At 41.6% G+C, this 21412-nt stretch overlaps 1 protein-coding gene across 5 annotated transcripts in view; it reads left to right on the top strand.

The window, feature by feature from the left end:
• Window positions 1-21412, top strand: part of apbb2b (amyloid beta (A4) precursor protein-binding, family B, member 2b) — a 50591-nt gene that overhangs the window by 6734 nt on the left and 22445 nt on the right. For 2 of the 5 annotated variants that reach the window (XM_058046200.1, XM_058046197.1), the window contains exons 2-4: window positions 11300-11401; window positions 12992-13059; window positions 14690-15653. In XM_058046200.1, coding sequence (XP_057902183.1) covers window positions 14711-15653 — 943 coding nt within the window. In that variant the 5' untranslated portion in view covers window positions 11300-11401; window positions 12992-13059; window positions 14690-14710. Of the gene's footprint in view, window positions 1-11199; window positions 11402-12991; window positions 13060-14689; window positions 15654-19958; window positions 20549-21412 lie in introns of those variants that run through there. The other 3 variants (XM_058046198.1, XM_058046199.1, XM_058046201.1) reach the window with 3 other exon arrangements.

The following is a 21412-nucleotide window of genomic DNA, read 5'->3' as shown; positions in this document are numbered from 1 at the left end:
ATGGACTTTTTGCTTCCTGTAATCATAGCGAAATTTCAGACATCGAAATTGAAGTATAGAAGTATAAACAAACCAAAAAATACTGCAGTTGTGACCAACAAAAGAAAAAAATAAGTTAACGACTGCAGTTAACTACGTCGGATCAGAGGAAAGAACATTCTCTGAATTAAAAAAGAAATAATCAAAGTCAGTGTGAAAATACATGTCACGACATGAATATCTGTAACCAGAAGAACAACAAGTAACAAAAATGTAAAACCTGGACTGAGGTATTTGATAAACATGTATTAGTCAGTTTAATTTGTAGCAATTAAAAGAAACATGACAATAATTCTTTCAATAAGGTTTTGAGTCTTCTGCTCAAAAAGATTTAAGCATGAATTGTCAGTGAGTGCACATTCCTGGTGGGTGAATACACATGACGAGAATGTGGAATCACGATGGTGGTCATCCGTAGGCTTCTAACCACATACGTTTTTAGCCTTGTCATCATATCCTGTGGGTGTTGAAGTACAGCCAGTAGAAGTTGCCCCTGCCAATGTGTCATTCCAGTTTGTTAGATTAATCTGAAAAAATTGCCATGAAACTTCAGTCTCTTACACACTGTCCATGTTTTTTTCTGCGCCACTGTTCTGTGAATGGGCGGCACGGTGGTCGAGTGGTTAGCATACAGACCTCACAGCTAGGAGACCAGGGTTCAATTCCACCCTCGGCCATCTCTGTGTGGAGTTTGCATGTTCTCCCCGTGCATGCGTGGGTTTTCTCCGGGTACTCCGGTTTCCTCCCACATTCCAAAATCATGCTAGGTTAATTGGCGAATTGTCCATAGGTATGAATGTGAGTGTGAATGGTTGTTTGTCTATATGTGCCCTGTGATTAGCTGGCGACCAGTCCAGTGTGTACCCCGCCCTCTCGCCCGAAGACAGCTGGGATAGGCTCCAGCAACCCCCAGCGACCCTCGTGAGGATAAAGCGGTAGAAAATGAATGAATGTTCTGTGAATGGGCGGCACGGAGGTCGAGTGGTTAGCGCGCAGACCTCACAGCTAGGAGACCAGGGTTCAATTCCAATTCCAATTCCATTCTCTGTATGGAGTTTGCATGTTCTCCCTGTGCATGCGTGGGTTTTCTCCGGGTACTCCGGTTTCCTCCCACATTCCAAAAACATGCTAGGTTAATTGGCGACTCCAAATTGTCCATAGATATGAATGTGAGTGTGAATGGTTGTTTGTCTATATGTGCCCTGTGATTAGCTGGCGACCAGTCCAGGGTGTACCCCGCCCTCTCGTCCGAAGACAGCTGGGATAGGCTCCAGCATGCCTGTGACCCTTGTGAGGATAAGCGATGGAAAACTAATGAATGAATAAATATAATATATATATATATATAACAAATGCCAAATTGTCCATAAGTATGAACGTTTGTCTATATGTGCCCTGTGATTAGCTGGCGACCAGTCCAGGGTGTACCCCGCCTCTCGCTCAAAGACAGCTGGGATAGGCTCCAGCAACCCCGCGGCCCTCGTGAGGAAAAGCGGTAGAAAATGAATGAACGTTCTGTGACTGGCGTGGCGTCCGTTTCAAAAGCGAATAGTGGAGAACTCTGTTGTGCTGTGAGCAATTGCCTCTGTCTGGCATGGATGTTGTCTGATGGCGTTGCTGTGTGAAGGTGCACTAACAAACACAAATGATGACATGGTTTCTTCTGTTAAGGCTCTGATGTACCAATATTTCTGCATATTTGTGCAAAATAGGTTTTGCAGGGTCAAACAAGAAACCTACCAGATCCACGATATTTTCCCAGTTTTTTCATGGAAAAATGCATTAATCTTTATGTCATAATTCCAGAATATATAAGAGGTAGCTAAGTATATAGAGTCAAAGCAGTATCGTTTGCTTTTGACAGTATATAACTTTTTGTGAAATCATTTGAGAAGTAAGACTGTTATTAACATCAAATTGTTGTACTTTCCACTGACTGGGCAAGAAAGATGGAAAGGGACTGTTTGCTTGCAGTGATAAGTTCTTTTGGATAAAAAAAAAAGAGTCAGTGGTGGAAAGATGAAAAGTAGCGAGGGGACTGGATGATTGAAAGCATTTGAGATGAGGGGGCGACCATTGCAGCAGTGTCTGTGGCTCCTCTGGCAGCGACGGGGCATTCCTTTTCTGATGAGTCACTCTAGCGCTCTGATCCACTTTCTTCTCTCCTCACGTCGTTTGTTTTCTTTTTTTTAACCGTGGTACCCATTTTGAAGTATCGAGTTTAACCTCCTTCGCCTTTTGTTCACGGTCGTTTTCACGCCACAGCTGATCAGATAAGACAAGGCTGCATTCGGGAGACACAAACACATACAGTTTACGATCTGTGTTGTTCATGCCTAGACTTCCTTCTCTCTCGGATGTCCTGTCACATACCAGCTATATATAGATTATGACTATTCTTTGCTTTGCATCCTACCTCGCCTTGGATGTGACTGCACTCTTACTACCTGTTCATGTGTGTTTGTTTCATTACAATTAAGGTGTGTTTGTGCGTGAATGAATTAAATGTAATGCTGTTTATTTGTGTTTAGGCCTGTCGTGATAAATTGATTAATCAAACGTTGATATTGACATGCATGCATGTGTGTTTTATTTCCACGTCTCTCTAAACAACACAAGCTGGATGACAAGAGAATGAACAGAGAGAGTGAACCCTCTTCTCGTTCAGCCTCTTTGAGGAGGCGGGGCTACTAGTGAGTGGACTAGTGGTTAGCTTCGTAAACCAGCATACACTAACATGAATTAAGGCACAGAAGCGATGGTTTCTAAGGTGAATGCCACAGCCCCAGTGTGGGAATACTTAGGTGGAGGTGCCCCGATCTGGAAGTGGTTAGCGCGCAGACCTCACAGCTAGGAGACCAGGGTTCAATTCCACCCTCGGCCATCTCTGTGTGGAGTTTGCATGCGTGGGTTTTCTCCAGGTACTCCGGTTTCCTCCCACATTCCAAAAACATGCTAGGTTAATTGGCGACTCCAAATTGTCCATAGGTATGAATGTGAGTGTGAATGGTTGTTTGTCTATATGTGCCCTGTGATTGGCTGGCGACCAGTCCAGGGTGTACCCCGCCTCTCGACCAAAGACAGCTGGGATAGGCTCCAGCACCCCCGCGACCCTCGTGAGGAAAAGCGGTAGAAAATGAATGAATGAATCTGAGACTTTTGGTCAACAAAGTAAATACAAACAAAACAGTACAAAATGATGCACGCTCACAGACAGTGTCGCTCGCTACATTGGAGAAAGAAAATTGTAGAAATGTTTAATAGACAGTGAAAATTGCCTGGGAGAATGTACATGTGACAAATAGCTGTACTACGCTATAAATGTTATTAATTATTGTGTGTCCTAACTTTTTTTACATGACTGCCCAGACCTCAACCCCAACAGAGCAAACTCAAGCATCTTGTAGAAAGTATTTCCAGAAGAGTGAAAGCTGGGCTTGGTATTTCCTTTTTTGGCCACCAGAAAGTCATTACATGCACAGTCATTACAAACTATACTTTTTGGTGGAAAAAAAAAGTTGAGGTTTGGTGTGTTCTCTATAATTTGCCAGTAGCTTGAAACAAGCAAAACTAATGTAACAAAATGTACTGTTTTTTCGAATTCGACTGGTGTCACTAAAGTGACTTATGGGTTTTTGCTCGGCTTCTCTCATCGTTTTCAATGTGGCGTTCCATGTAAAGGGGTGGTTTTAAAAAGGCTGTTTGTTTAGTTGTAATACTTTTTCCTCCAGCCTCCCCTCACCCTCCGGAAAGAGGGGCTGACGCAGGGAGTGCAGGCCTGGGAAGAGGTGGTGGGGGTTGTCTGGGAACAGAGGGTGGGATTACTGCCGGCTCTCCCCTTTTCTCACATGCTTCCAAGGTTCCAGAAAGCAGGAAACTGTATTGGAAAAACTGCATATATACGTACAGTATATTAGTGCAAGGATCTGCATCACACTAGCCCAACAACTTCCTGTTTCACAGTCATGGAAGTGTTGAGATGACTGATGCTTTCAAGCCAACATATAATCATGTACTGATACTTTGGGTACACACTCAAAAATGCCCCACCCTCAACACAAATTCCCTGGCCTGTATGTTAAACAATTATTTTCATGCCCCCCAGTCCTCCAGAAAAAAAGACATGCCTAAGATTCTTTGGCACGCCTGAAAATTCCTGCTTTTCATTTTTTTTCTACAGACTTCCCGCCCACAGAGAAACCACGCAAGTGGAAGTGTAATGTATAGTGCACACAATCACAATTGTACATGTGTTATTTTTAAGCTTGATTATACAAGTCAGGTTATTTTTATGTTTATGTTATGCACTCTCTGAACTTGTGTGTGTGTGTGTTGTTTTTTATTTACATACCCAACATTGCTTATTTAGGCTTTAAGGTCATATTGTGTTGTGAAACGTCTTGGACACACAAAGTGCTCCTATGCGTGAATTGGTCCTGTTTTCTGATTTAGTGCAATTGAACTGATGTAGCTCATTAGGAATAGTATGATATTAAGTTGAGTGTATTATAGATATAGACTGCACAGTCCCTGTATGCAAAATTTTACCTTGATGATACCGATTTAAATGTATTTTATTATAGTTTTAAATGATTGTAATGTTTTATTTAATTGCTCGTTTCTTCTTGGAAATGGAGAGAAAGAGAAACAGCATTTTGATGCAGGACATGTCCTCCATGTCCTGCGCAAATAGTGACACGATTTATCTTTATATACGATTTATATACGATTTATCTTTATATATATATATATATATATATATATATATAAAACAGTTTTTTTACTATAAGCCCTGCATAGACAAACAACCATTCACACTCACATTCATATCTATGGACAATTTGAAGTCACCTATTAACCTTTTTGCTAGGAAACCAGAGTACCCTGAGAAACATACGCACACACAGGGAGAACATGTAAACTCCACACAGAGTTGCCCGAGCAGGGAATCGAACCTGGGTCTCCTAGCTGTGTTATTGCATAAATTATAAAATACTAATCCGTTTAAAAAAAAAAAATCAAGTGTGTTGTGCTTTATCGCCAACTACTGGCCTGGCATTACACTACACCACACTACACTACAGTGTTGTTTTTCGGAGTTCTCTATCTGTGGAGATAGTGAAGTACGACTGTGGACTTGCTCCAAGAATGATGTGCAATCCAGAAAGGACAGAAGCATAAATGCTTTCATCTTTCATCTAATTGCCTCACCCTGTAGAGGAAGCAGTGTCCATCTAAAATGTAGAGGGCCCTGCCTTTGCTGCAGCCAATAAATAGAAAAAGCCAGGAGAGATCTGGCAAGGTTGAACGCTGTTGTGTAATTGCCTTTACTTGTTCACATCCTAACCCAAAATGTGATTGTGTACCTTGTTGTATTTTGCATGGCTCTCCTGCATACACAAATCCTTCAATTTGGATGTTCCGGTCCTCCAAATTGCCACATATTTGTTTCCTTGCCCATGTTTTTGGTAGCAGATGGGCTTTGTCATGAGTTGGGAGGTGGGGTGGGGGGGTGGGGGGGTGACTGGCAGAAACGAGGCTCTAAATCAAGGTTGTAGAAAGAAATGGGTGTTGTTTTTTATGAGAGTTTACAGACCTTCTTTACTTTTAATGAGAAAGCAAAGCAATTCACTTCGATACAAAGGGAAGCGGTTATAGTCTTTTGGGATGCAGTGGGAGCTGGAATGATGAGGAACTTTCAGAGGGAAGGGCAGGAAGGAAGGAGGGATGGATGGATGAGGGCAAATCAAACTGTTGGCACAAATTCACAAGTCTTTGGATGTAAAAGCTGCCTCGCTCAATCCACCGTCTTGCTAAATGTCCGCCGTTACACTCTCCGCACATGTAAAATGAAGCAAGAAGAGAGGGGGGGGGGGTCAGGTTGCAGCTGTTCCCTTCATTCTTGTCCCAGCCCAAGCCGGACCCCCCAACTTACCAGCGGCATTTGCACACGCACAAACAACAGCAGACACTTGCGGGATTTGCGGTTGGGTCAGAAGTCACCGGCTTTGCTGCAACACATCCTAGATCTTGTTACCACCCCCCCCCCCCCCCCACGCTGCTCTGTTCCAGCTTTTTAACTGTTTACAAGCGAGTCCATGCGGACACTTCACCCTCATGTTTGTAACGCTTATTTGTGTTTGAGTGCCAGTGGTTCCCTGCCCACAGCAAGGCCCTGTAATTACACCTAGAGCCCCTTATCCACAAAAGAGACTACTACTGCGAATGGTACTCAAAGCTGCAGTTAGTGCATTAATGCTCTTCTGCTGATGTCGCTCCACCCGCTTTGTGGAGACTTCTTATTGGATTTTTTATTTTTTTTTCATTTTGGTCTGTTTTTTTAAAAGCCGGAGTCATGATGTGGAAAACACGGAGGAATCTGTAAGTGTTTAGTTGGTTTCACTTCACCTCACAGCGCTCCGGATTTGGATTTCCACCACAAAGTACAAACTTTTAGCCTTAAATTGAAAGTGTTTACTCTTGTTGGTTTAAGTCTTTTTTATACACAGCTTCGAATTAGAGTAAACCATCACATGAGATATCAGTTTGCATATCTGCAAGGAACCATTATAAATTACATTGCAGCTTTTTAAAGTAACTAAATCTGGCTTGTTTAGGATAAAATGCCCTGCATCCTCAGTCATGCCATCATTAGTGGGCAGCCACTTATTTATCCATCAATTCTGTCACTCATCGGCTCCGATTTAGAGTCACCAATTAACCTAACATGTATGTTTTTGGAATGTGGGAGGAAGCCGGAGTACCTGGAGAAAACCCACGCATGCACGGGGAGAACATGCAAACTCCACACAGAGATGCCTGAGCAGGGAATCAAACCCGGGTGTCCTAGCTTTGTGGCCTGCACGCTAACCCGTTCAGCCTATGAAAAAATAAATGATGAAAATATTTCATATGTATCATAGTCGCTGTGAGTAGTAGTAAATATATACTGCCATGAAAGCAAAACTCAAAGCAGTCAATTTCCGGGAAGTAGCATTCAATATTAATAAATGGAACAATTTTGTTCTGTGTATGACTTTCTAAATACAATCTTTACTATTATTAGAGCCCTGTAAACATGAAATAACACCCCTATAGTCCCCTTTACGCTGCTATTTCTTTTTTGTTTACAGCACATTGCTCAACTGTAATGTGTAGGCTCAAGGATCACTGCCCGAGCAGGGAATCGAACCCGGGTGTCTTAGCTCTGTGGCCTGCACGCTAACCCGTTCAGCCTCTGAAAACATATATAATGAAAATATTTCATATTTATCATTGTCACTGTGAGTAGTAGTAAATGTATACTGCCATGAAAGCAAAACTCACTGAAGTCAATTTCCGGGAAGTAGCATTCAATATTAATAAATGGAACAATTTCGTTCTGTGTATGACTTTCTAAATACAATCTTTACTATTATTAGAGCCCTGTAAACATGAAATAACACCCCTATAGTCCCCTTTACGCTGCTATTTCTTTTTTGTTTACAGCACATTGCTCAACTGTAATGTGTAGGCTCAAGGATCACTGCCCGAGCAGGGAATCGAACCCGGGTGTCTTAGCTCTGTGGCCTGCACGCTAACCCGTTCAGCCTCTGAAAACATATATAATGAAAATATTTCATATTTATCATTGTCACTGTGAGTAGTAGTAAATGTATACTGCCATGAAAGCAAAACTCACTGAAGTCAATTTCCGGGAAGTAGCATTCAATATTAATAAATGGAACAATTTTGTTCTGTGTATGACTTTCTATTATTAGAGCCCTGTAAACATGAAATAACACCCCTATAGTTCCCTTTACACTGAAGTTTGCACTGTTTTGATTCCCACCTCTTAGTTGCTCGCTACAGGCAGTACATGACCGCCTCCTGTTGTGTATAAACAGATGAAAAAGAATCACAACACAGCTTTCAGGTTATAATGTTTTTTGTTGTGTCAACCCCCATATAAATTTTAATGTATATGTTTTCACACACTTACAGTAGGTATGCGGACATGTTGCAGCAGGATGCAGGGGAACGTGCGTGCCTTGTAATTTTAATGCTTTTTACTGAAATACTGTATGTCAGCCATGTGTGCTTTCTATATACTTTTTGAGGTTTCAACACTAATTGGATACAGTATTACATGTGATGAGAACTAATGATAACTAATACAATAGCTGTACCTGTCATGTTGTGGCCATGATTGAGCATGTACTCCGAATGCATCTTGAGCTTTCCTCCTAAAATTCACATTCAAGTTACATTATTTAAACGACTGTCCATTTTCAATGTATACAACAAGACTAGGCAGAGGTTGCTTGTTTGTTGTTGTGTTGACACTGCCGGGCTCCAGTGCTCTAGTAGTAAGAGCACTTCCAGTTCTATGTCTTTAAAACTGTTACGTAACCCTAAAAAGTCATCATTAAGTCACTCAGTTTTAATGGCCACATCTGGGAAGTTTGAAACATTGGAATTTGTGGTCTGGTGGTGGTTTCTCTCAGTGGCTGGACATGAAAAAGTCAAAGCTAAAGTTGGATGTGATCACACTCTATTGTGCTTGCATGATGTGCAGCCAAATAACCTTCTTCCTGGAGAAGAATGGCGTACAAATGCAAAGTAGAACGGCGCCAAAACATTTGACACGCATGAATGCATTGTGAGTTTTACTCTTTGATTGAAGTTGTCTTCGGGCTAGAGTCGGGGTACACCCTGGACTGGTGGTTACTGAAATACAGTCATCCCTCATTTATCGCGGTTTAGTGGTTCCTGACCTGGCTGCGAGAAGTCAATTTCCGGGAAGTAGCATTCACTATGAATAAATGGAACAATTTCGTTCTGTGTATGACTTTCTAAATACAATCTTTACTCTCATTAGAGCCCTGTAAACATAAAATAACACCCCTATAGTCCCCATTACACTGCTATTTCTTTTTTGTTTACAGCACATTGCTCGACTGTAATGTGTAGACCAGGGGTGTCAAACATACGGCCCGCGGGCCGGAACCGGCCCCCAAGGAGGTTCGATCAGGCCCGCAGGATAATTTGAAAGTGGAAAAAATGCATAAAAGACATGGAATTAATATTTTTAATTCGCTGCAATTCATGGATTATCCGCTAAGGGGCGCACTCTTTCCATCAGAGTAGAATACAAGCCGCATCACTGAGACAGACTGAAAACAGCAGACGTATCAATGCGCCATCCGCTGCTTGTTACGACGTTGTTAATACCTTGGTCTCTACCTCTCCGCTACACCCTCATTAGCCAAAATGTCGTTATCCAAACGGAGAAAAGTAGATAAGGAGTGTAGAATTTTCAAAGAAAAATGGACCACGTCGTATTTATTTACAGAGATGCACGGAAAACCTTTGTGCTTGGTGTGTTTGCAACAAGTTTCGGTATTGAAGGAATATAATATTCAACGCCACTACGAGACTCATCACAGCGAAAAGTATGACGGCTTACTGTTTGCATTGAAAGAATACAGCTCTGTGAAAATGAATCCTTACTGTGGTGATTTAAAAAATGTGCACTTTAATGTTAGTCAGCAGCTTCAAAACAAAAAAACAAAAAAAAGTTGTGTGATGGAATTCTACTGTTCATACAACTCCATAAATTTTCAGTATATATTGTATGTGTATGTATGTTTCATGTATGAAGTTTACAGATTTACAGGACAGGCGAACACTTTCTTCATTACACATTTAAAATCACTCTCCTTAGTTTGTAAGGTGTACGCAGGGATTACATTTAGATTTTATATGCGTATGTGTAAATGGTTTAAAAATCCCTTTCTTTAAAAGTCTCATTTAATCTTAAAGTGCATTACTATATTTTTCAGTACCAATTAAAGTTTTGTGCATATGCACAAAATTGTGCAATGCATATTTGTGAATGATAAAAGTAAATTGCACATTTGTCTAAGGAAATATGAGGTGTTTCATAAAATGTTTTGTAAAAGGATAGTTCATTAAATTTCAATATTTTCCTAATGTTCCTAATGTGCTTCTTTACACCAAAACAAAGGAAAGACATGATATTTTGGTTATTTATAGCAGAGTATGGTATAATTTTAATGGTCCGGCCCACTTGACATCTCCCTAGGCCGTATGTGGCCCACGATGCGAAATGAGTTTGACACCCCTGGTGTAGACTAAAGGATCACTGCAGCAACACAACACAAGAGCAAGCTAGAGGGCTAACTTGTTAGCCTTTAATTTATGTAGTGTATTCAAAACTTAGGATTTAAAAGGAAGTGCAGAAGAAGCACAAAGGAGCCGAAAAGTTACCACTTCCACACGGTGTGCGAGGAGAACTTATTTGGATGACTACATGCATTGTGACTGTAATCTAATGTTAATTCTCAAAACATTACTGACGTTTTTGGCCAGAATACTGCATATATCTTTGTCTTTGAGTATTTTTTGTTAATAATGCCCCATAAAAAAAACATTAATTACTTTTAGAAAAACTGTGATAGAGCAAGGAAGTAATAATAGAACCACGATATTGCGAGGGACAACTGGATCAATTCTTTGATTTTGTATCAACTGTATCAATTTTCTTTGACTTTATGTGCTGTAAACAAAAAAAGAAATAGCAGTGTAAAGGGGACTATAGGGGTGTTATTTCATGTTTACAGGGCTTTAATAATAGTAAAGATTGTATTTAGAAAGTCATAGAACGAAATTGTTCCAACTGTATCAATTCTGTTTTTCATTCTATGGTAGTTTTATTAGAATTTTAAAGAATTCACTCATCTCTGATCACGCAGTGCAGAGCAGAAAAGATGATGTAATAGTAACATCTTGCTGGGACCTCAGGAATGTGCATTTTGTTTTTGGAGGAGACTGAACTTTCCATAGTCATGAGATGGCAAAGACATGTGAGTTCTCTACATGTGAACATGAACCCGCCTTGTTAGAAGTGTACTCTGCACTATGCAGTACATTGCAGAGTAGAAGTGGTGGCGGGAGGGGGTGAGTTCACAAGCCTCCTGTGACATCAAGTTTATGATAGTTCCAGTCAGTGAAGGCTCTGCACCAAAGAAATACACACCAGCCTTATGAGTCTTGTCGATTTTGCCTTCACGTAGCCACACGCAAACACACACACACACATATTAATGTTTGATCGAGGCTGTGAATAATTGATGCATCTTTATTTGTCCCTCCGGTGTCCTGCGGTCCTCTCTGTCTTTCTTTCTCTCCGTCAACTCAACCTCCCTTCTCTTTTCCTTCTCGCTCATAAATCTTTTTATGTTTGTCCCTCCCTCAGGACGCCCCTGCCTCGCTTAAGCCCTTGTGATCGGACGAAGGACGAGAAACAGACCGACAGCATGGACACACTCCATCCATATTTTGTATAGTGCTTGGTCTGGTAAGTAAGAAGTGCAAAAAGGATTTTTTGGGGCTGGAATATGTTTAACACACATGCAGTTTAAAATTACACCACCATGGACAAACTGCAGGCTGGTTGTTGTTGAGATAAACCCATGTTATGTTCAAGGTAATTGGTAATTTTACGTTAAACTAACAGCTTCAAAACAATTTTGATGATACACTGGCAGGTACAGGTATTATTTCTCATACCTGTGACGTAAAACCACTGCTAAAAATGGAAAAAAACACACTCATGTCAAACTTAGCTTAACTTATCGCTGCAGTATTATATTCCACAGTCTCCAATTTGCTGCAGTCATCTGTTTTTCTTACTGCCCTCAGTCTCCCCAGTCTCTCATTTTGACGGCACACACAGTTTTTAGCAATAAATATAGCATTTACCGGTATATAATATTGGTGGACCAGTTACTGATGTACCATTTCCAGACAGACAGGGGGGTTCTAAGTGTGCTGAGCTGATACCAGAGGGGTGATATATGGTGGTCCCATTATAGCCGGGGTGTTTATTGACATAAACTGCATTGGAAACAGTTGATAAGTAACAGTATTCATTCATTCATTTTCTACCGCTTTTTCCTCACGAGGATCGCGGGGGTGCTGGAGCCTATCCCAGCTGTCTTAGGGCGAGAGGCGGGGTACACCCTGGACTGGTCGCCAGCCAATCACAGGGCACATATAGACAAACAACCATTCACACTCACATCACCAATTAACCTAGCATGTTTTTGGAATGTGAACCCTGGTCTCCTAGCTGTGAGGTCTGTGCGCTAACCACTAGACCACCGTGCCGCCCAGTAACAGTATTATTTCCATAATTATATATATATATATTTATTGAAATCGTTTGGAGTGCCTGTGAAAGTGGCAAGTAAAAATTCTCCCTGACCTGAAAAATTCTGTAAATATATATATATTGCACAACACAGGAGCAACCCAACCAATGTTGTAATAGCGGTAAGGCACAAACTGCTCCTCCAGCATTGACACCAATGATGAGTTCATTGTAAACAAGTGTAACACACATGAGTTCCACAACTAACATTTAAAGCGCATGCAGAGAGCATGCTGTCCACTTGTGATATTTCAAATACTACTGACAACTGAGCGAGTTAATCAAAACCATCATAAGGTTGCCTACAGCCACAGTTAACCCCATTTCTTTGGGATCCACTAATTATATACTATAGGGTTATGGGCAGTGTTTTTGCAAACTTTGGAAAGTATGCGTGTATTAAAATTAAACATTAGTTAGATATTATGTATTACGAAGGCATGCATTGTGAATGAATTGATGATTGGGTTTCTCCTCTGTTGGGACTGTCATACGTACCAGAAAATAATGTGATAAAAGTGGTTGTTAGATGATATAACCATTTGCGGTATGCTCCTTTTAGTCTATGCATACAAATCTACAAATGTATATAGTAGGGATGGGAAAGCGGTGCAACAAATCTCACTCAGGGCACCACAAGACTTAGAAAGATCCTTCACATTCTTCTGTTCATCATCTGTTCTTTGCTTTTTGCTTTCACCCCCCCCCATCACCACCCCCTTCTGTGGTGTTTAGATGTGTGCCTGAGTGTGCTGAATCTTTGAACCGTAACCAGCGCTGCTCTATGACTGACCTCCTGTCAGGTACACAACACACACACACACACACACACATAACATGCTGGCACACATGGTTTCACACATGCTGTGTTTGTGTTGAGGGCTTATGTGAAATGAAAAACTCCACTCTCACACTTCCCCCAGCTCAATGCTCATGTATACAGACAACTATTCATTTCTAGAGTCAAGGGGTAACAGTCTGTCATGATACTATTTAAATAAAAAGTAAAACAACCTGACTTTCATTTCTCTTGATGGACCACAAAGGTTTATATTACCAAATCTTCTTAACCAGTTGGTTTTAAAACAGCTACTGGTGTGTACTTTTACAGCAGTCGTCCCAGCAGGGTTTACAAACTTACAGACACCTTAAATTTGATGGTCAACGCCGATTGCGAGCAATTTCTACACTATCCCCTCCAGTGTAGTTTGCACTCTGTTGGATTTATTACCTCTGCCAAGAGTGTTATGCTTCCATCAGTGTTATTTGTTAGTGTGCCGCTTCCTGTCAAGTTTCTGATATATCAAAGTGGATCAAATGATGGATACAATATCTCACAAAAGTTAGTACACCCCTCATATTTCAGCATTTAAAAAAAATTAGATCTTCTCAAGGGACAGTAGTGTTGGAAGATTGTTATGCGGCCCAATTTCCAGAGTGAGAGGATCATGCTTTTGCTTCACAGTGTCACAGTCCGCGTTTTCCCTGACTAACAAGCCTATCCTTGCTATCTTTATGCAGGTTCAGAAGCTTTAATGTAAATCCAAATTTAATCTTGATATATAAAATTTTGCATTTATTAGTAAGGGAATTTAACATTTGACTTAAATTTCTTGGAAGTCAGACTCAAAGGGTTTCAAAGTAACACATAACAAACTGTGTAATTTAGTTTGAGGTACAATTTCCAGTACTCGGTCAGCTGGGTTTTCAAGTGTGCCAAGCCGATACTAAATGTGCCGTAAAACCAGTACTGATGACTCACTGTCAAGCAAATTTGTCATCATTGCACAACATTTGAGTATACATGGCTAGAAATGACATTATCTCATTTGTTGCTGGGGATTAACTCTGTACTTTTTGGTCCTACTGACAGTCACCCTATATAATATAGTAGTATAAAACTTAATTGAAAATGCACTGTATAATATAGTAGTCGAAACTTAATTGAAAATGCACTGTTTTGGAATTTTGCCCATCATCCCCACTCCTTACGTGAGATGAACTATGTGTTCAAAAGACATAAAAAGAGATAAAAAGAGACAGCTCATTGCTGCATGTAATGGGACACACCCATGCCGACTTCAAAGACCACTACTAAGACACCTGAAAAAATCTCCAACATGGTTTTATGGATTTATATTCGTGCTGTGACCATGTAGTAACAAGTACATTCATGATAACATGTACTAATTACAGTATTTTGGTCCTATAAAGCATCACCGCAACTTCCTTCCTGGGCACATTGATTTCACATAGCAAAATAGGAAATAACACCTACAGTACATTTCACATTAACTTTTAATAATAATGTTAATAACAGTGTCGCTCCAGCTTGGTTAATATGCATGTCACATATGCAAATGTGTAAATATTATACTCCATTGCTGTCAGTCTCCTCACTGTTGTTGGCTTTTTGGGTCTTTTCTCTTTCAGTGGAACTGTCTGACTGCCACGATGATGTCAGTAGACGTGACCAATCGTAATGGCCCCTCAGCCAAGCCTCCCACTTCGCTCAGCCTGCGCTCCTCCCACAACCAGCTCCTCAGCGGCGATGTTATCAAACAACAAGACTCCTCCACGCCCCCCAAGTGCCGCAAAAAGTACGCTCTCACCAATATCCAGACCGCCATGGGCCTGGGGGAAGCGTTGCCGCCTTCGTCTTCACCCACCACGTCTCCGCCGTCCCAACTGTCAACCCCTAACAATCCTAAACTTGCCAAAAACGGTATGAACCAGCTTCGTAAAGCCGGGCAGGATCACAACAAAAACTCAACTGGCCCAGATATTAGTGACGATGAGTGTAATTCTGAAAGTGTAACAGATGATGTCAGTGTTAACACACCCGATGAACCTGAAGCTCACACCGAGGATTATGTAGAGATGAACCCAAACGGCAACACTGACCTTGAGTCAGAATCGAAAAGTAGCATCAACACGGATGTGGATCTCAAACTCAACGGCAACTGTGACGTGAACATTGAGGTGGAGCAAAGTGATGACATCAGCATCCTCTCTGAGAAGGATATCATGTCCCTGATGAAGGCTGACGGTGATGATGTTGAGGATGATGACCACCAAGACGACGAGAAGAAACCATTACTTTTGATTGAGAATGAGTCGACATCTTCAACTGTTGAGCATCAAACTTTGAGCAAAGACTCCCAAGTGCCCCCTCCACCTTTCCCACCCAGGCAGGCCAGCCCAGATGACACAGCCCTACTATCTGTGGCCTCCTGCTCCTCTTCCTCTTCCTCCTCGTCTCCAGAGACAAAGAAAGACAGACGGACCGGTCCAAAGACAGACTGCGCTCTCAACCGTATCCAAAATTTGAACCCTAGCGACGAAGAGTTGAGTTGGACCACTTTGTCCCAGGAGAGCAACTCCCCAGAGGAAACAGGTATGCACACATTTGTATATGTAGTTTGCTTCCATTATGGCGACTATGTGTTTGTGCCCAAGTTAGAACATTGTTGCAACAGAATAACAAACACAACAACGAATAATAAACAACACACTCCATCCTCCAGCAAATCCCCGGAATTCCTCTGGGACAGGAAGTTCTTTCATCGTTTGATTGTATGCCTCCTGTTTCCAGCTCTGTCCTGTTGTCGTTTGTGTGTGTGTGTGTGTGGAAACTTACAGGCCAGTCAGGAGTTAAATGTGGAGCAGCCTTAATATGTCTTTATCCACAATTGCCCACAAGCTTTTTTTGTCTCACTCTCCAGAGAGAGAGTGATAGAGACTATTTTGGCTCCAGATAATCCTCATGCCCGACCCTGTTTCTTTGCAGTTAATTTCCATGTGTGGTCTTTTTCATTAAATTGCAAATAAAAATGCAAACATGGAGGATGCCAGTTGAAAACAGTTGCAATTGACACCATGTGCACCAGTTTTACCCCATTCTGGACTGTTGTTTCCTGCCCATCTTGACCGGCTCGATTGGAGTTTTATCATAGTCTTTATGTGTTGGAGGAGTTCAAGTATCTCTTGTTCACGAGGGAAGGAAGTTTGGCGCGTAAGGTCTGCAGTAATGTGGTCGCCGTACCGGACCATCGTGGTGAAGAGAGAGCTCAGCCGGACGGCAAAGCTAGTCGATATATGTTCCCACCATGAGCTTTGAGTCGTGATGGAAAGAACGAGATTGTGGAGACAAGTGGCTAAAATCACCTTCCTCCATGGGGTGACTCGACTCAACCTAAGAAACTGGATGAGGAACATCCGGAAGGGACTCAGAATAGGGCCAGTTCAGATGACTCAGGCTTCTAGTCTGGATGCCTCTCTGGTGAGGTGTTCCGGTCATTCCCAGCCGGAAGAAGGCCCCAGTAGGCCTAGGACACACTGGAGAGATTATGTCTAGCAGCTGGTCTGGGAAGGTGTCTTCTCTGTGGAACTGGAAGAGTTGGCCGGGGACCAGCGATGTTGCTTGGTCTAGAGCAGGGGTCGGCAACCTTTACTATGAAAAGAGCCATTTCACCCACTTGCCCACTAAAGAAAAATAGCCTGGAGCCGCAAAACGTTGTATGTTTAAAACAACATTGGAGGGGGAAAAAAAGACGAGTTGGAGTACTCTTGCTAGTACTGGAGATAAACTTTTGTTTTTAAATGAGCTCTAATTTATTTTTTAGAATCGTCAAATAACTCATTAATAATAATTAATAACTCAAATAACTCAAAGTGTTACTCATTTCCCTTCATGTTAACCTGTCAGAGAGAACTGGATAGCATCCTGTCTGCTCATTCAGTCACCAGTCAGAACTCAGTCAGGATGCATTCATGGTCTCACACAAAGTTGGATTTTTGTAAACTCATAACAAAGACGTGCATTTTCACCACACGGGTGCTAAAAAATATTCAAGCATTGCAAAGGGAGCCGCAACAAAGAGGCTGGAGAGCCACATGCGGCTCTGGAGCCGCGGGTTGCTGACCCCTGGTCTAGAGACAGTACCACTGAGAGGTGCTGGAGGTAGCAGAGATGAGGATGCTGAGGTTCGAATTGGGAGTGACCAGGATGGATAGGATCAGGAACAATTACATCAGAGGGACATTACATGTTAAAGGCCTCAGAGATAAAGTCACAGAGGCCAGACTGAGATGGTTGGGACATGTCCAGAGGAGAGTTAGTGAATATATTGGTAGAAGGATGCTGCGTTTAGGAGGTTTATGGATGTAGTAGATAATTTTTGTAGATATTGCTTAACTTCTTACAGCTGACGTCATGGTTTTCTTGTCTAGACTTAATTGTGACTGAACTACAGAAGCAATGCCTCTGCTGGTTGCAGTGGACATTATCGTCAGTAAGGATTCCTGTATCTAAAAATGTCTGTTTCATGTGTACTGTTAGTTCTGTGATCACCTTCCCCTGCCAAAGGTCGGTGCAGTCACGTGTTTCTCACCTTTGTGAAAAAATTCCCAATGGCATTCCCTTCAACTGGGGCTTAAAAAGTCTCTTATTGTTACGAGGTACATGCATCTCCTTCGGAGTGGTCGCTCCGACCTCTGACACGAGCGCAGCTTTCAGCCTGTCTGAGTAATGCGGCCAAATAGCTGCTTAATTTCTCCCAGAATGCCTCTCTAGTTACCCCCTTGTGTCTTTAGGGGTTCTTTGTACACGTAAGGCAATTCTTCTCAATAATGGGATTGGCCCCCATGAGGTGTCAGGCAGGGGCATGGAGGACTTTCAATATTAGTCCAGACTTACCAACATGTATGAAAATTGTGGGGCGGCGTGTCTGAGTGAAGGTTGTGGGTTTGATCCTCCATCCTGTCGTCATCATGTTGAAGTATCCTTGGGCAAGATACTGAACCTCTGGTTGCTCCTAATGCTGCGTCATTAGTAGGTAAATGTTTTAACAGTGATCAAGCGCTTTGAGCGTTATACAAGTGAAAGACCATTTACCATGAAATTGTCATACTCTGCACCCTTGAATACACTTGTATGCTTCACTGCTCTCCATTTTGTTGCATTTTGCTGGTTTCAGTTTCAAGTTTGAGTCTGTACAGTAATAGATATTATCACTTTCTAAGTGGGGACAAGACAGAAAATCATTGAGAACCACTGATCTAAGGGAAACTTGGTAGTTGGTAGTTCTTGGTAGTATTTTTTTTTTGCAGGTTGAAAAAAAAGTTGTATCCACACTGAACCGGATTAGTAAATTGTCGCATCCAAATGGGAACAGATAACTGAGTGAAATGCTGTAATACCAAGACACACCTACATGTGTGAAAAAAAAAACAAAAAACCTTAAACTGTATTATGAAAGCAGGAAGTGAACAAATGTAAGAGTTACTAATTGTAAAAGTACCAGATGGAAGGGTAGGATTTAATAAGATTTGCGTCTTCCTACTCCTTTTGGACATGTGGAACTGTGAACTGATTATGTGATGCATTCAATTGTAATCTGATGCATGTTTAAATGAAATAAAACCATTACCATTACATGTGGCGCTGTGAACAGGTACACGGAGAAAACCATGTGACACCAAACCATAGAAAAAGAACAAACGCATGTGCATAAGTCCGTTATCTTCCGCTTTCCAAGGCTCATCTAGACTTACAAAGTGGAATTACATGGGAGTATAAGACAAGAAAATACCAGGATAAAAGTCCACTGCGGTGAGTCATGACACTCAAAATATTCAGATATTATGTTGGCTTGTCATCAAAGCTCACTTCTGGGCATAGTACGGTGGATGAATGAGCGGCAGAGCGGATTGCTTGTCCATACAGAAACGACAAGTCAGCGTTTTCAGATTTTCCTGCTCTGGAAGCCATTAAAAAACCTTTAGACTGTCGTTGTTTAGACCTGAAAACTTTTCCATGTGGATGGCCACTAAAAGTCAGTATTATGAATTTTATCACTTAACCTCCAGCCCCTTGTACTGGAGGATACACCGTTTTTTTGTTGTTAACTTGCTATGAAAGAACATTTTGGTAATGGTAATGGTTTTATTTCATTTGAACACATCAGATTACAATTGAATGCATCACATAATCAGTTAACAGTTCACATGTCCAAAAGGAGTAGGAAGAAGCAAAGCTTATTAAATCCTACCCCTCCATCTGGTACTTTTACAATCAGTAACTGTTACATTTGTTCACCTCTTGCTTTCCATACATTGCATTTTGATGCAATTGTGGTTTCTGTACTTCATAACTAGGAGACATCTGCATAAAATCCTAAAAATGAGTACCAGCTACTTGATTTGTTGTTTTGTTGTTGTTTTTAAAACCAACTTAAAATGCATTTCCAGATTTTTGTTTCAGTGACATTCCAAAATGATGATTCCTTCTAGAGATTTATTGTCATATGCAGCAGTGAACACAGCAATTACATTCCTACTTTGCTAGCTAACAATAGAATTTTGGGGGTTTTAAAATATGCAAAGATTGCAGATGTGCTGTGTGTGAGTGAAAGGGATTATTCGTTTTTCATTAGATCAATATGTGTATTACTGATGGAAGGGAAAGCAAAAGGGAAGCATATTTCCCTTCTATGATTTATTGTTTTTCGGAGGCTTTGCTGCAGAATGCTATGCCATTTTTTTTAAACTTAATAGATATTTACCACACAGTTGTCCATATTTCCCCTCTTCAGCCCACTCTCACGCTGACAAAGCAATGTTGTTTTCCCAGGTGTGTGTCAGATTCCTCTCGGGATGTTGCGGCTTCGAGGGTCAGTATGACAGCGCTTTCGCACCGGCGAGCCAAAACACACAAGCCAGCAAGCACTAACATGCACGTAGACATGCACTTATGCAGAGTTATGCAAGGGGTCGGAAGACATGGACCGTAACATTCACAAGAGAAATGAACACCAGTTGGAATATCGAGCCACTTTTCCGCCCCTGTTATCACGATTGTCAGACTTTAAAGAACAGCATTTTTAGGCTTCATTATTGCTCTTCGTTCCCTTCGAAAGCACGAAAGAGTAGCGAAGCATTGCTAAGCTAACCACATTAAGCAAAGACATTTGAGAAAAAACATTTTTGTGAGAACAAGCGTGCAGGGAAGACGTCGGGAGGCAAACAGAACCTCCATCTTTTGCCATCTCTCTCCCCCTTCGTCGTGTCCTCCCTCCCTCACTTCTCTTGTCTCCTCTTTTGCAATGCATCCCCCCCTCTACCACCACCACCACACACTCCTCCCATCCTCTCTCCTCTCTGTCTGGGGTTGTGTGTTTGGCATCAGCTCTGTTTTTTTTTTTTTTTTTTGCTGTATGAGGCAGCTGGCAAACTACAGAATGATGCTGGGGAAAGACTACATGCTGGCTATTGTCATTGTCAATTACGAGGGTAGGTGTGTGTGCATATGTGGTATGACATGTGGGTTATACTTTGAACTGTGCATGTGTGTGTCAGTGTAAGTTTTATTGCCAAGGCTATTCCTGCATTTCCGTGCATGCAGTTAGTATAAGTGTGTATTGATCTGACCCATGTGGTATAGGGCTGCGTGTCTTTTCCACAAGCATAACATGTATTTATTTATTTTTTATTTCATTTTTGCGACAGAAGCTCTCCCCTCCCCCTTATATTCAATTCGGAGCACAGAGCTGCATGCTAACTGTAGCAACTCTGCTACAATACAATGATTATACATGAAAGTTGATAGCCTCAATGTCCTAATACTATGACCCATATGCACGGCACCTGCCACAAGGTGACGGTGCAAACTTTAAAGCACGATGCAGCCCTCGACTATAGACTGTCGGTGCTCTCAGTGTCAGTCTCTCTCCTGAGTGTTAATGTGCCTTAATCCACATCCACTTGTCTGCTCATCTCACACCAGAACTCCTTCTGCAGACACTTGTAGTTTCAAGATGCTTTGACCTAATTTTGCATGAGACATGCTCACTTTTCACTCATCCAACTGCATTGCATTGTTGATACAGTATTATTGATAAAGTCATTATTCACTAGTGCCTAATTCTGATATAGTGCCCCTTTACAGGATCTCACAAAAGTGAGTGCGACCCTCGCATTTCTGCAACCATATCTTCTCAAAGGTCAATACCACGGAAAGTAATCTTGTATATACTTTAGAGCAGGGGTCTCAAACTCAATTTACCTGGGGGCCACTGGAGCTAGGGTCTGGGCAAGGCTGGTCAGCATCAGGTTTTCAAAAAAACCTTTAAAAACAGAAAAATCTATTTTATTTAT

This window comes from Doryrhamphus excisus, chromosome 1 (genome assembly GCF_030265055.1).
Source record: "Doryrhamphus excisus isolate RoL2022-K1 chromosome 1, RoL_Dexc_1.0, whole genome shotgun sequence".
Taxonomy (NCBI): domain Eukaryota; kingdom Metazoa; phylum Chordata; class Actinopteri; order Syngnathiformes; family Syngnathidae; genus Doryrhamphus; species Doryrhamphus excisus.
The sequence above is the reverse complement of the archived record's forward strand: the minus strand, read 5'-3'. Positions and strand labels throughout refer to the sequence as shown.